Raw genomic sequence first — 14,897 nt, forward strand, 5'->3', positions numbered from 1 at the left:
GGTGAAACGTCTGAAAACGGCTGAAGGAAGCTCAGGAACTATGGAATTTCTATTGTTGAAGCCCTTGTAGTCTTCGTTGAGTACGATGCTCTCTGCATCTAACTTTATGACCCCACTCTGAAATGGCAACGCTAATAGACAACTAGACCATACACGTCTCTCCCCTTTCCCTCGACTGCCTTCCATGACTACGTCGTTGCGATACAATCATGAGCGGTGTAGAGGTTGTGGGTATCACCTTAGCGGTGATGCCCTTAATTATCACTGCCATCGAGTTCGTTCCAACGCCCGCTGACACCCAGAGCACTCTCGCTAAGATCGAGTCAGAGACTATAACGACAGCCTAGATCCTGTGAAGGCTTTCTTAAGATGGGAGCGGGAACTACCTCAGTTCATCCGCAAGCTTAGGAACCAGCATGTCCACTTCGCGCAGACCATGCGACTCCTCCTCGAACCCATTACAACAGAGTTCGAGCTCGCCGAGATGCTATCGGATCCTAGTGGGCAAATGTGGAAGGACGAAAATATGTCAAGAAAACTAAAGGACAAGCTCCAGGAGTCATTCCAGGCGTATCAGAGTACAATCGCAGATATCGAACGCATCATGAAGAAAATTGCCAGCAAATTAGACCTCAATCGTGCAGCCAATGTAAGTACGCTAAATTCTAGCAACCTTTCTGAAAGAGGTGTTGAAATCACTCCTTTCTCTTCGCCACCAAGGCCCCTGAGTTCCTCTTTTTCACTAAAAGCTAGTTTGCGTTTAGATTACCCGTAATGACCTCGAAGCAATGCTTGTTGCCAACCCACAACAAGGTAGCAAATATGAGTTTAAGAAACGCGTACGTTTCGGGATGAGCAAGAAGACCATCAAGGGTCTATTAGAAGAGCTGGATGAGTGTAATAAAGAGTTAGAGCGATACACGGACCGGAGCGAGAAGCTCGAGACCCTTCGTAAGGTAATAAAACCTTCTTTCGCGAACCGGATACAGCGTATTCAAGATTATGCGAAGAATCTTCACTCTGTTCTCCTATCGTCCTGGGCATGCTCTTGCCGATCTTACCACAATACAAGCCTCCAACTAGAGCAACGTGCCAACCTGTACGCGTCAGGGATGAAGAAGGCAAAGCTCTCTCAGAACAGCCGTACGTCCTTTACTGTATCATTTTCAAGCTTTGGAACTACAGAACACACCTGGACCTGGCAAGAAGCAGAGATTCGCATTGAGGATGATGACGGTTATGTTCTGCCAACTGCGCCGATGGCAAAGCCGAAGTGAGCAATCCTAGTTCAATTTATTCGCAGTTCAGACTGACCCTCCTCTAGGATGGCAAAAACTGTCAGTTTTGGCGACAAGGAGCCCCCACCTCCGTATTCGACAGGGGATCCTGCCATTATTGCTCAAACACTCCAGGAAGTGAAAGACTTGTGCGCTGCAATACAGCAGTTACACAAGAGCTGTCCCTGTATCGGCTTCTCTTTCGACAGCGAAAGAAAACTTCGGGGCGTCTATCCAATAGATGCCCCTGTGAAAAAGCGAACCACCTCTGGCGATATGATCACGTTGGACGAACTCCTCAACCATCCTCCTCTGGTAAATGGAAGGCCGGCGAAACTTAGCAGGAAGGAGCGATATAGCCTTGCTGTAACGCTTGCTTCATCCACCCTTCAACTCAACTCCACCCCGTGGTTCCCTGATCAGTGGAGCAAGAAAGATATTGTGTTCCCTCGGACTGTATCTCACATCGTAGATACCGAGCATCCATACGTAGTGCCCCGGCTCCCAGGCCTCTCGAAAGACTCGATGCCAACGCCGAAACGACGTGGCTTCCAGAACAAGAATACCGTTTTGCTTGCTCTCGCCATTGCTTTACTCGAACTGTACTTTGGGATATCTGCTGAAAAGCGCCAAGAAGCAGAACTCGGCGCCATTGAAGGTGCCTCTAATCCCTGGACACTCTGCGCAATGGCTTACGAATGGACTGAGAGCGAACAAGAGAATCTTTCAGCTGCATTCCTGAGCGCGGTAACGCATTGCCTACGTTGCTTCAGCGACCCTGGAGCAAGCCTGCAAGACCCAGACTTCCTCCAGGCGGCCGTAGAAGGTATCGTTCTGCCACTTCAAGACGAATTATGGCAATTCTTAGGAAAGACTGCTCCTTAATGGATGCTGCGGGCTGCCACCGGTTCTTCTACCGAGCAGTGTGTGCAACGATCTTCGGGCTAGAGTTGTATGGAGCGTCAGAAGGGAGTAGAAGTCTGTCCAATAATGTCGTCATGGATGCAATAGTCTCGCCGTTTCCACGGGTCTGTGCCGGTGTCAATATCACACGCCTGTCGCACCTAGGACTCTAACCAAGTCTTCATACGAGCCCCGCAACGGGCGATGGCGTAATGCGAGGAAGGTCAAGAGCGGGTCGGACAGGAGCGATGCTTTGTCATAGCAAAAATCGATGCGCTTATTCTCTCGTATCTCTCTCCAGCTCGAATCCCCACGTGGCTTCGGACCTGGGGAAGCGACAATCTCAAACCACACATGAAGTTTCAGATATCGCGAACCCATCTGCATGGTCTCAAACATCATGAAAACCACGTCCGACGTTGGGATGCGGAGATATTGTACATTTAGTACCTGGGATGCTGAAGTAACCTTGATTATCTTGATGCACTGCCCCATGCTTGACAGTATTTGAGCACTTTGGGTGTGTGGATTAGATACATGTCAGTATCAGAAGCTTCTTCTGACATGCACACCACAGATAGGTTTGCTTGGCGGCCGTGAGAATTGTTTAGCGCGATGATGTGGGTAAAAGAAGCACAGCAGCCAGCGTACAACAGTGTAATCTTCACACTCTCTCTACAATCACCAATAACAAAGTCGCACAGGGTGCCATGTGCACGTCAGACTGCGCAGATGATATGCTAGCTTTATCGTACGGGAGACGATTGCATCATCAAAGCGAGCTGTGCTGCTGGCCGCGTCACCCAGAATGTCTTTGTAAGCCTGTGCCGAAAAGAAAGGAAGCAATGCGATATTCTCTGTAAACACTTACAAGACAGCACAGAATCCGATGGTGAGGAGCCAGAAGGGCACAAACATCTGCCACATTACAGTAAATCAAAGATTGATTAGTGCATGAATTTCCAGAGGTGCTGGAAACTTTGATGTGTTAAGCTTGCCATTATTGGGGTGGCAAGGCTGCCAAGGATGGGGTACCCATCTGCATACATGGGGATTCGATATTGAGATAGGGGAGGCGAAGCGAAGGGAAGGGGGAGGCGAAAGGCGCGGTGGAGGTTCTGGACGAAGAGGCTCAATGGCGGCACAGTGGTGGCTTAAGCCGAGGGGGCAAATGAGCAGTCTTCTGTCGCACAGGAGAAGGCGGCGGCGCGGATGCAACAACGGTTGTAGGCAAAACGCCGTCGGAAACGGCAGACACGATTGGTAGTGGGCGGCGTAGCGCGGCGACTGTTCAGGAACCGATCTGCTTGCGAGCGAATGAAGAGTGCAGGCCGCGGATTGGGCGACTGTTGATGAGAGATTGCCTCCGATCTGCACTGGCAAATGTGTTTCAGATTGAGCAGATGACGATGAGGAGAAGGGACACGGAAACACAGAGTCGACATGATGGCAGCGAACCTGGGTGGTGCCAGGTTCTCTTAAAATAACTGCAATGTCCGCCTGTTGCCCGTCGGTCGCCACGGAATCACATGTGTGCAGCAGCCGACGACCTAAGTTTTGTGCATCCGCTGGTTGAGATAGCGCTGGGCAGAGCACTAAAACAAACACGCCCTCTGGCTGCGCAAGCGACAGCATAACAGAGCAATTATCGCAATTGAAGAAGCCCTGTTGAAGCCTAGTTGAAGCCTTGCCGTGCGCGCGAGCATTACAAGATTAGGGCGGTCCTCGGCACGCGTGAGGCGTAAAGGCTTGGCGGCTTAATTCCAGAAAGGAGACGTGACGTTGGTTTAGGAGACACGGCTCTTTCCCTTCACAGGGATCTCCTCCAACTTCTGTCTGCGACATCTTCCTCCTTACCGCCACTCCTCTTCCTTCACCGCCGATAACACTGTCGTTACAACCTCGTCCGCCGTCTGCAACGCCCTTACTCCACCCTTTTTCTACAATTCGCGACGCTGCACTCGCAGTCCGTCGCTGCACACTCGCCGTCCGTCATGGCACAGTCGTAGGACTCCCTTTGAGAATTCTCTGCCCGCCTCCTTGCACGCGACATTAACAGCACCCAGAATAGCACAGTCATGGCGCTCCTTCTGGCACACAATGACCTCGGACGACCGACACGCCTCTCACGATTCTCCCTATCGCACCGGCCGCCACATTCCCCTGCCACAGAGTCGCCATACCCCACTCACCTCCATCGCCACCAGCGGCGCCGAGTCGCGGGTAGACCTCTCCTCCCCCTATGCACAGGAAGATCCGGCCGCAAGCAATGGCTTCATCGGCTCCCCCAAAGGTCCCATGTCACCTCACTCGCCCTACTCCCCAGGATTGCGGTCGTCGCTGAGCCGCCAAAACACCACCGATTCGGAAACATTCGACAAGGGCCCCAATGGCGAGATCCAAATGCAGAACTTCAGTGATGGTCTCCCTCCACCACCGCCCGTCGCACACTCGTGGAAGCGCATTGATCGGTGGGTCGAGGACCACTACGAGGAGCTCTTCGACAACCTCTGTGAGGGCGCCACACAAAACGACGTCAACGAGCTCGAGCACGAGCTGGATGCCACACTTCCCATGGATGTCCGCGAATCACTCCAGATGCATGACGGTCAAGAGCGCGGAGGTCTGCCAACCGGCATAATCTTCGGTTGCATGCTGCTCGATTGTGAGGAGATCGTCATGGAATGGCAGAACTGGCGGAAGGTTGCCGAGGAGTACCTAACACAGAAACCAACCTTCACCACACCACAGATCCCGTCCAAAGCATTTGCTGGTGCATCATCTTCAGCTGTACCTGTCGCACATCCCCAGCAGTCAGGCAACCCCCTCTGGCGTCAAGAATTACTCGCCCGACAAGACTCTCAACCACCAAATGCAGTCCAAAAAGCCTACGCTCACCCAGCCTGGATCCCTCTTGCCCGCGACTGGGGAGGTAACTACCTCGCCACCGACCTGGCTCCTGGTCCAACCGGCCAGTGGGGTCAGATCATCATCTTTGGCCGCGACTATGACTGCAAATATGTTGTTGCACGCTCCTGGGCTTCTTTGCTTGCTATGGTTGCAGACGACATGGGCTCTGACAAGGTCTCAATTGACGAAGATAGCGGCGAGCTCAAGCTTCTAGAATTCAAAAAGCGACAGAACGTCGAACCTCCATATCTCGAGATTCTTCGCTGGCGATGCGATCAGAAGTACGGACGTAAGCCCCGGAGGCGGCCGCAGAGCGGTCTTAGGGTCAACTCGAATGTCCCCAGAGCCCCATCAAGCAGTGCGGGCAGCAGCCCTTACGGCAGCCCCGTAACTGGACCCGAAGAGCGCGGCCGTAGTCCCCATCGTCTGTCTCAGAAGCCAAAAGGTGTGAGCCCCCGAGGCCACATCTCAAGCCCCCTTGCCAGAGTTGCCGAAGAAGTTCCCCAGCCTATCCGCGTGCATACCGATCTCGACTCCAAAGCCGGCGCACCAATCGAAAAATTAATTTCCGTCGACACTCCACGGCCGAGCGAGGATGGACTGCCTGTGCGGAGTAGCTTTGGCAGCGACAAGGAAAACAAAGAGAAGATGAAGCCACTGTCGCTGAAGAGTCCAATTGCAGCGTCTGAGCTCAAGACCGTCGAAATATAACACAACTCCCACCCCTCTGTGTGGTTCGATTTGTGCGATTACGCCTCTTACGTTAATCAGACCAGATATTCCTTTCTCATTCACAGCCGCTGGATACAGGCAATACCTTCTCCTCACGATGAATATATGCATGTATTGCACCCACTTAATACTTCACAAGTTCGATTCCATCACACGAGTACAGAACCAACCTTTCTTTCTTATTGAGCGGGTAGTTAGGTAAGGTCCGGGCGAATGCGGCGTCGGCGTTATTACAGGTCAATGCAAGGCACGGTACGGCAAGGCTGTTTATGTCATGCATTTCTGTTTCTGTTTCTGTCTTCAGATGCTCACACAAATCGCGATACAATGGATGGATGAATTGGTAGTCGGAGTACGAAACCAGATGTTTTTTTTTTCTTCTCTTGCATTTGAGGTAGCTTGATTATCATACATTGCCTGCGAACTTTTCTCTAGCGAGGCGGGCGGCCGGGTAACACCTTTTTGGTTCTCTTCATTTGTTCTGTGGCTGGCAATACTGGTGTATTGCTCAATTTTTCTCGCTCTTGCTTTCTTCTTTGATGAGGAGAAGGCTTGGTTGGCAGGCGGGCTTGTGAGAGTAACGGGTAATCTGCATCAGCACTCTTTCCTATAACCCACTCCGCCTTTTCGTCTTAGTACCCACGGCGCTACTTAAACACACATCCCTCGTACACGCACGTTTCTCCAGGAGATTCTACGGCAATAACGGAACGAGGCCTTCCTATCCTTCATTTCTACCTTTCTTCCTTGCGTCGAAGCAACCAACCAGCACAAGCGCAAGCATCAGGATGAGCATACACTGGACGGACTTTCTAGCATGGGTGGATTGGCGACTTATATTTTATGGAGGGGATTTGGATGGATTCGCAGCTTTCTTTCGGACCCTTTCTGGTGGTTGGGACACAACGGCTTTGATAGCTTTTAGTTAGTTTGCGAATCTAATTCTGATTCTTGGGGTGTGTGGTAGTGACCTCATTTGGGGATTGACTGGGGATTACTGTATGGATTACATCGAAAGAAAGAAAGTTGCAGGTGTGATGAAGGTTGGAGGGGTATTCGGAGTGCAAATGCAATAGGTGCTGTCAAGATGCATGGATACGAGAAATATGAAAGTTAAATCATATTATGTGTGGTACACTCCGAATAACTGTACTCGTAGATTGTGACTGATGTCTGTTTGTGTTATTGTTCAGTTGAGCTTCGATGCCGACAGCCTCGCTATGATACATTGCAGACATGTACACGCGATAATCTAATATTCTTCACTAGAGAATTTCAAGACCCAGTCCACACGTTGACAATTCCGCACCAATGACGTGGCTTCTGGTCTGATTCGGAATCATGACTAAGATATTGGACATTTCACTTAGCTATTACTGTAAATTAATACTAAGTTGACTTGGAGTTCGTCCAAAACTCTGTCCTCATACGCCCCTTTCATCTGCGCCCTCTTTCATAACACCCCACCCAACCTCCTCCTTCCTCCCATCCGCCCCTTACTCACTCAATCCCCCGCAATCTTCACATCAACCCCCTCTCCCTGCTCATAAAACCCCCACGTTTTCTCAGCAATATTCTTCGGGTTCAAGAATTCCTTTTCCAGCGCAACAATCCCTTCAACGATAACCAAACCAATAAAAACGCCGGAATCCGCGAACGCTTTCTTGAGGGTTATGACTTTGCGAGACTTTCACGAGCGAGAGGGATAGGAATTGGGGATTGGGTCCCAGGGGAAGTGGCTGTTTGTTACCAGGAGCGTGGGTTGGTGGAGGGAGATTTGGAGATGGAGGAGAGCTTGGGGAGGTAGGTACAGAGAGAGATTTGCCACCCGTGGGGTCATAGGCTAGCTTATTGGCTGATGGGGGAATAAATGACTTGTATAAGTAGAGAGGGGAGAGGGAGGAGGGAGGAGGAACTACAGCAAACATACTTTAAAACTCTCCTCAATCTCCTCAACTGGCGTTGTCAAAACTTCACTAAACCAAATCCTAGCCGTATTGAAAATCACAAGCTCCACCTGCTCCGTTATCTCCTCGATTTACCTCAACACCTACAGGATGGAGGCCAGGTTGGAGAGGTCTAGGCGGAGGGTGGAGACTTTCGTGTTGGGGACTTGGGAGGAGATGAATTGCTTGTCGGAGGCAAGACAATCCATGTTGCGAGAGAGCAGGATTACGTGGTTGAGGCCATGGGAGGCGAATTCGGCGGTGATGTGGTTGCCGATTCCGGGACCGGAGCCGAATATTACGGTCGTGTGGGACATAGTGAGAGAGATGGGTGAGAGGGTTGGAAGAAGAACTGTGTAGAGGGAAGAGATTCTTGAATAGGGTATGATATTGGTTAGAGCCGTGGTGTCTGAACTGGTGGATAGTGAAAAAAACTCAAAGAGACTTGATGCCTTGATGACCTAATGACTTAATGCCTTGAGGACTTGAGGACTTGAGGACTTGAGGTTTTGAAGGAGATAATCCTCTCCCAGAGCAGCTCTTAGGACAGCCTTTATACTTCTTCTACCGTAATAGCTGCCTTCCTGATCACATCAGGCCCGGAGGTGATTCTCCCATTGGCAACCTCTCGGGTCATAAAAGAATCAATATGCTGACTCGACAGTTGCCCAGGCTCTGACAGAATTCTTATGCTACAAAAGCTTACGGAATCCTAGTAATGAAATATAAGATTTCCCCCTTCTAGCACAATCGGTTTGCGGTAAAAGGTAACTTCCTATCACTTGAATGGTGATGGCGCCTGAGATGCAGGTTAAAGAGGAGGCCACAACACTACGGAAATTGCTTGGTACATTTTGCGAATATTATGTCATCCCGCCGCCGAACTTCACCTCATCATCTTGCGTTGCACGCATTATCAACCCACCACCTTATTGAGCCATGGACGACATAGATTCCTTTACGGAAGATGAACATGCCATGCGCCAGTTCATGCCATCATCATTTGGGAAACAAGATGCTTCTGTAGATGTCGAGGCGCAAATCCAGCGCTGTCGCAGGGCCACTGTGGACGAGCGGAAGCAGGCTATCACGAGCAAGAAGCAATCGGACGATGAGGAAGACGATGACGATGACGACAGTAGCGAGGGCGAGGATGAGGATGAGTTCCCCGTTTCGCATGAGTTACTCATCAAAACGCACGACAAGGCTATTACCTCAATGACCCTCGACCCATCCGGTACGCGGCTTGTAACTGGTTCCACGGACTCGACTATCAAGCTCCATGACCTGTCTGCTATGACTCCGACCACGATCCGAGCCTTCAAGACTGTCGATCCCCATGCCGCAAAGTCTTCTGCTGTGAACTCAGAGACACACCCGGTACACCAGGTTCTCTTCAGCCCTCATTCCGGCAGCCAATTACTCGTTATCACAGCGTTTCCGCAAGCACGAATACTTAGCAGAGATGGTGAGTTGGTCAAGGAGTTCAAGAAAGGAGATATGTATTTGCGGGACATGCATAATACCAAAGGCCATATATCAGAGATCACGAGCGGTGCATGGCACCCTACTAATTGGGACCTGTTTGTTACGGCCGGCACAGATAGCACGCTGAGGATATGGAACGTCAATAATAGTATGGAGCAGAAGGAGGTCATTGTGCATAAGTCGAGGTCGGCAGGATCAGCTGGCCGGACCAGGATGACAGCTGTTGCGTGGGGCTCTCCTATTCAGGGCGGGAATAACATTCTTGTTGGTGCTGCTCTAGATGGTAGTTTGGTTATGTGGAATGGAGATGGCCCGTATCATCGGCCAGCTGCCGAGATCCGCGATGCGCATGTGAAGGATGCCTGGACCAGCGGTCTAGATATCAGCGCAGATGGTCGACTTGTTATCACCCGCGGAGGGGACGACACCATCAAGCTATGGGACACGCGGAAATTCAAGACTCCTATAACAACTGTCACCCACGCATCAACCTCATCTCAATACCCAACATCTAACATCCGCTTCTCCCCCAACTCCTCGAACGTCATCACCGGCTCCGAAACTGGACACCTTCACATCCTCAACCCAGCAACTCTCCGCCCCGAACTCGTTACCCCCGTGACCCCCGGCTCACCTTTGATAACCGTAAACTGGCACCCCAAACTCAACCAAATCTTCACGGGCTCCGCTAACGGCCAAACGACCATCCTCTTCAACCCCAAAATTTCGCACAACGGCGCTCTCACCATCCTCAGCAAAGCCCCCAAAAAGCGGCATCTGGACGACGACCCCAACTTCACCACCTCGCTCGACCCTCTCGGCATGGCCGGTGACGCAACTGCTCCCGGCGGCATGCCTGGCGCTCAAGCCAACACATTCTCATCACGACATCCAACCATTGGACTCACGGCGTCGGGGAAGTCTAGGGACCCCAGAAGACCACACCTACCAGCCACAACGCCTTTTGCGAAGAACACGCCAGATCAGAATTATGTGAAGGAAAGTATTCCGCATAGTAGTATGCGTGATGAGGATCCGGTAGAGGCATTGAAGAAGTATGCGACGAAGGACAAGTTGTTTACGAAGGCGTGGGAAGAGAATCAACCAAAGCCTATTTACAAAGATTATGATAGTGAGGATGAGGAGGCGAGGCATGCTGATAAGAAGGTCAAGAGGTGAGATGGTAATGCAATCCATTTCGTCCATCTCCCCTGTGAGGAAACTATGGGGGTGGAGTTGCAGGGATTCAAAATGCATTTTTGGCGTTGGTTAGGAGACTGCAGGCATATACCCATTTTATATAATGAAAGCAAGCTATCTAATTAAATTCGCCTCTCCCAATTGAGGCGGAAAATTCCTTTCCAGCATCGTAGGGCTGACGCCCTTGGCGAGGAGCATGTGAGAGGCGTTAGTCTTGGCACTATGTGTGCCGCTCGCGAACTCGCGATAAGGAGGCCCAAGCACCAGCTCTCAAAACTCACAGCAAGCATACTTCCCCATCCACATCCACAACCACCTCCTCCACCTTCCTTCCACCTTCCTTCCACCTTCCTTCCACCTTCCTTCCACTCAATCCCTCTCCCACAACCACACGATCCAAAATGTTCTCTACTACCTTCCGCACCACGCGCTACGCCCTCCCCTTCGCAACGCGCGCCTTCAGCGTCACATCCCGCGCGTCGCTCGCCCGCATGTCCATCGTTGGCCGTCTCGGCGTCACCCCCGAAGAAGTCACAACCGCGAACGACAAGAGCCTTGTCCGGTTCGTCGTCGGCAGCAGCTATGGAAAGGGCGACGATCGGAAGACGAGTTGGTTTCGGGTTGCGAGTTTTGTGCAGGGTATGCAGAAGGAGTTTTTGATGAGCATACCGAAGGGGTGAGTTTAGTGGGGTTTTTTTGGGGGTTTTGTTTGTGCGGGCTGGATGGTTGTAGAAGGGCGCGAACAATTGGGATGGGATTGGATTGCATAATCCCTTAGAGCGCCGCCATGCATCGAAGGCTAATGCTTGAACTTTGAATTCCAGATCACTCATCTATATTGACGCCGACGCGCGTATGGAATCCTACACCGACAATGAGGGTAACAAGCGCTCGAATCTGAGCTTGATCGCACGTAAGATCCGCCCAACAATATTTTCAACAATATTTTCAACAATATTTTCAACAATATTTTCAACAATGATTCCGACAAGACGCTGATTTAGGATCGCCAGGCAACTTCGACGTCATCTCCCGTCCCCGCGTACAAGAAGAAGGTGTCGAAACCAACGAAGAAGGTCTCGTCCAGGAAGCGCATGCTTAGTCGGATCCCCATACCCTTTTACCACTACACGCCCGTCTTCGAATTTCTACATTCCGCGGTCGGTCGATCGATAGTCTATGTGTAGTTGGGTGCTTTCATACCGGATACACTTCGGTTGGGATGTTGATGGATGTGTGGGTGATGGAGGTGTTGCAACGAACTGACTGGCCTCCTTGCACTCAGCGCAAGAGGCTACTTTGTGCACTGTAAACTATCTTTTGCACTGGACTATTTCTCCTTTGTGTGTACTCTCTCCCCTCCGGTTGGCTTGTCGGGGGCTTTTGTGGGTGTGGGAACGGTCGGCGTAATGTGAATAGATACCTTGCCTTCATAATGCAGTTCTATTGGCAAGGCCCAATGCGTGAGCCACTGGACGATAGGCTCTTAGGAACAGGAAATTGGAAACCACGCATTTCTCGGGGCGAAGAAAATCAATGAATGCATTCTTCGTTGCTCGGTGGTCGACCTCTCTAATCTCCGTATCCCTTTCGCTTTATCTCTCTACACTAATCGTACACGTCTTCATCTACATACATGTTTCTTTTCTTTTTCCTTTCCGTAGGATGCAATAACTGGGTATCACGCTTGTCATGCTTTTCATTCCCTCTTCCTAACATTTGCAATTCCCATCTCATCCCTCATCCCGCGCTATCCTATACCGTCGCTCCTCATACATGTCATATAACATCTCATCCTACCTCCTTCGCTCCACTTTCCCCACCCCCCCTACTCCTGCTGCTGCATATGACTCGGCAAATTATACCCCGTATAATCTAGATGCACAAACGCGCGATCTACATACGGCACACTCTCAAGCACATACTGCAAACTTTCCCCCAGATCATGGCTATCCCTAAGGCTCGTCCCTTCATCCAGTACAACATCGACCTCAACGTTGAGTTTGTCGCCGGCGTGGTACGCTTGTATTCCTTGGATTTGCTTGATGGTTTTCGCGAACCGCATCGTGAGATAGAGAAGGATGTTGCGTTCATCTGCGGAACAGGCGGCACCGGTGAGGTTCCGGATGTGCGTGGCGGATGTGGACGACCAGTTTGTTATTACGAAGATTGAGAGGAGGAGGCCGCCGAGGGGGTCTAGCCACCATATACGGGCATAGTACCCGACTAGAGAATATTAGATAAGGGTATGGGGATTGTATATAGAACCAAGGGCTGAGCTGACCTAGCGGGAAGATTATACTGAAGATGTTGAATACGACATCTGTCATAGCATCTTGAGCGAGTGCCTGTACACTTGAGTTTCGGATAAGTCGGCACCAGAGCCAGCAAACAAATTTTATTACGACGGTTCCAGCCATGATGGCGATGGCGGGGATGGTTAGTTGGACGATGGTATGGTTGTCGCCTGTGAGGCGGGAGAAGCCTTCTATCGCGACCTGGAAGAACGATGTAACCATGATGATTGAGAAAACCTGGGAGGATTTAGCGTGTCACTCGAGATGCAGTTGACAGAGCATGGCATCATGACCCACCAACACCCCGATAGGTTCAAGCCTCCTCCTTCCCACTGGATACGCGTATTGGTCAGTTCTCGAGATGAAGTATGCGGTTGTCCATACAATCCCAGTGCTGAGAAAGTCCAACGCTGCGTCTACCAAACTAGCGATTACTGATAGCGAGGAAGTAAGTACCGCCACGATGATTTTCATGATCAGAAGGGCCGTGTTAGCAGCCATGTTGACATAGATGGCCAGCTGGACAATAGGGCTGTTGCTATCTTGCTCTTCATCTGGCTCCCATTCCGGCATGACTCTCTTGGGGGACTCGGGGTCATCGCTTTCGATCGTGAGCAAAGGCGTTTCCTCATCCGGGACTTTGTACAGATTCTTTGGGGTTCGTTTGAGCTTGACTTGGGAGCCGTTGCTACTCTGAGTTGTGCCGGTAGAAGGCGGATCGCTATTTGTGCTGTTTATGCCTGGAGAAGGGACACCAGGAGATGTCCCGCTCAAGCCCGATTCCTCAGTGATGGTTGAGGGTATGTTTAGTTGCCCAGAGTTGCTGTATTCCTGGATGAGGTTGTGGGGTAGGGACGAGTCCAGAAGGCGATCGATGTACATATAGTGCTGTACGAGGTAGTTGTTGCGCTCGTAGTACTTCCGTCTGGATAACGGAGTTAGTCCAATCTCAATCTCAATCTCACTCTCACTTAGCAACCATATTAGCTTACATTGACCTCTTCATCTGTTTCAAATCCTCTTCTGACTTGAAATACCGCTCCCTATATCCTAATCAGCTCCTGCGCCATGCCAACAATATCGCAACACTCACCACTGGTACCTTGGATTCGAGTTCCCAATCAACCTCTGACTCCTCATTTGCGGTGTATTGAGAATCTGCGCACCCACACTCATCCTCCTATCATCCCTATCCTTTCCTCCCCAGGGCATCATCAGCCCATGTGGTCGGCCCGCCTCCAGATCTTCGTCATCCGTCATGCTATTCCGGCGCTCGCTCCGAATGGTGGATGGCCGACGCGTGAGTGCCGAACTCGAAGATTGGTTATGAAGAAGCGCCGGCAGATTTTGTCCCCTCGTAGAAATCGCCGTCGTCTCAGCGTTGAGCGGAAGAAACGCTTTGAGCGAGGGTATACGATGCAGATTCGATTTCGCAGGTGATGAGGAGAGGTCTTCCATTGTGGCTAGGCGCGATGCGAGGCAATTCGACACTACAAAGACTCCTACAAAAGGGAATTTGAGCAGAGGAAAATTAAGAGATACCGCGAGTCGTGCGGTATTTAGTTCACATGATGGATTCGAGAATTTCGCGTGATAGACATGGTTGAGGTGTTGCTTTTTTGTCGGACCAACATCATGGTGGCTGGAGCATCCCTGCTGGTAGCATCCAAGCTCCCTCGCTAATCTAACCTTGGGACACACGCCCGGGGTAGCTTATTATTTAAGATGTGAATGGGCAATCTAGCTTTCCCATCTCGTTATCCTCTTTCCTGTTGTATTAGCCTTAGGGCCCATTCCTATGATTTCTTACGCATCTTCATCTTCATATCTCAGTTGGTAGGCAGCCCGCAAACAGATGTCTCAACAGAACGCATACCCAGTCTTTTCATGTTCGGTGGAGCAGCCAGGGATCCCTCCTATGCAGACAAGCACCGAGCACTGCAGGTGACGAGTCAACTGGACGAATCGTGACAATTTAATGGATACTACTACATGAATCTCACGACGGATTTGCTTCCAAATATGGTGGTATTGTTAATATGAGAACCCCTGCCTGTTCCATCGGATGTGGGGAAGACGCGGTGTGAAAATAAGGGTTGGCCTCTCATGCAGGTTGTCAAAAACTGCAATTCGATTCAACCACA

The 14,897-nt window shown here is 50.8% G+C and overlaps 7 protein-coding genes across 7 annotated transcripts; 4 read left to right on the forward strand and 3 right to left on the reverse strand.

Annotated features, from left to right (window-relative positions):
* The first annotated feature begins 10 nt into the window (after nt 1-10).
* BDR25DRAFT_120151 (uncharacterized protein) lies at nt 11-2,243 on the forward strand. The gene is made up of 5 exons (XM_033683691.1): nt 11-80; nt 147-274; nt 328-649; nt 765-1,273; nt 1,325-2,243. Exons 2-5 carry the CDS (start codon nt 210-212, stop codon nt 2,160-2,162), a joined length of 1,734 nt encoding a protein of 577 aa, XP_033551067.1. The 5' UTR covers nt 11-80; nt 147-209; the 3' UTR covers nt 2,163-2,243.
* On the reverse strand, nt 2,191-3,098 carry BDR25DRAFT_351756 (uncharacterized protein; the record flags this gene model as incomplete). The annotated part of the gene is made up of 5 exons (XM_033694909.1): nt 2,191-2,307; nt 2,355-2,694; nt 2,745-2,855; nt 2,899-3,002; nt 3,057-3,098. 5 exons carry the CDS (start codon nt 3,096-3,098, stop codon nt 2,191-2,193), a joined length of 714 nt encoding a protein of 237 aa, XP_033551068.1.
* Nucleotides 3,099-3,315: 217 nt separating this feature from the next.
* BDR25DRAFT_323238 (cell wall assembly and cell proliferation coordinating protein) lies at nt 3,316-5,801 on the forward strand (the record flags this gene model as incomplete). Its single annotated transcript, XM_033692093.1, has 2 exons — nt 3,316-3,406; nt 4,240-5,801. 2 exons carry the CDS (start codon nt 3,316-3,318, stop codon nt 5,799-5,801), a joined length of 1,653 nt encoding a protein of 550 aa, XP_033551069.1.
* A 1,525-nt stretch (nt 5,802-7,326) lies between these two features.
* BDR25DRAFT_340782 (uncharacterized protein) lies at nt 7,327-8,085 on the reverse strand (the record flags this gene model as incomplete). Its single annotated transcript, XM_033693538.1, has 3 exons — nt 7,327-7,509; nt 7,753-7,798; nt 7,877-8,085. 3 exons carry the CDS (start codon nt 8,083-8,085, stop codon nt 7,327-7,329), a joined length of 438 nt encoding a protein of 145 aa, XP_033551070.1.
* Nucleotides 8,086-8,637: 552 nt separating this feature from the next.
* On the forward strand, nt 8,638-10,474 carry BDR25DRAFT_301664 (WD40 repeat-like protein). The gene has a single exon (XM_033689632.1). It carries the CDS (start codon nt 8,708-8,710, stop codon nt 10,433-10,435), a length of 1,728 nt encoding a protein of 575 aa, XP_033551071.1. The 5' UTR covers nt 8,638-8,707; the 3' UTR covers nt 10,436-10,474.
* Nucleotides 10,475-10,726: 252 nt separating this feature from the next.
* BDR25DRAFT_340784 (ssDNA binding protein-like protein) lies at nt 10,727-11,558 on the forward strand (the record flags this gene model as incomplete). The annotated part of the gene is made up of 3 exons (XM_033693539.1): nt 10,727-11,132; nt 11,281-11,369; nt 11,461-11,558. Exons 1-3 carry the CDS (start codon nt 10,858-10,860, stop codon nt 11,556-11,558), a joined length of 462 nt encoding a protein of 153 aa, XP_033551072.1. The 5' UTR covers nt 10,727-10,857.
* A 405-nt stretch (nt 11,559-11,963) lies between these two features.
* BDR25DRAFT_120181 (cation diffusion facilitator 10) lies at nt 11,964-14,424 on the reverse strand. Its single transcript, XM_033683692.1, has 5 exons — nt 13,847-14,424; nt 13,746-13,796; nt 13,051-13,678; nt 12,741-12,990; nt 11,964-12,682 (listed from the first exon to the last, which is right to left on the reverse strand). Exons 1-5 carry the CDS (start codon nt 14,209-14,211, stop codon nt 12,285-12,287), a joined length of 1,692 nt encoding a protein of 563 aa, XP_033551073.1. The 5' UTR covers nt 14,212-14,424; the 3' UTR covers nt 11,964-12,284.
* Between the last annotated feature and the right edge of the window lie 473 nt (nt 14,425-14,897).

Source organism: Lindgomyces ingoldianus, assembly GCF_010093535.1.
Source record: "Lindgomyces ingoldianus strain ATCC 200398 unplaced genomic scaffold BDR25scaffold_7, whole genome shotgun sequence".
Lineage (NCBI taxonomy): Eukaryota > Fungi > Ascomycota > Dothideomycetes > Pleosporales > Lindgomycetaceae > Lindgomyces > Lindgomyces ingoldianus.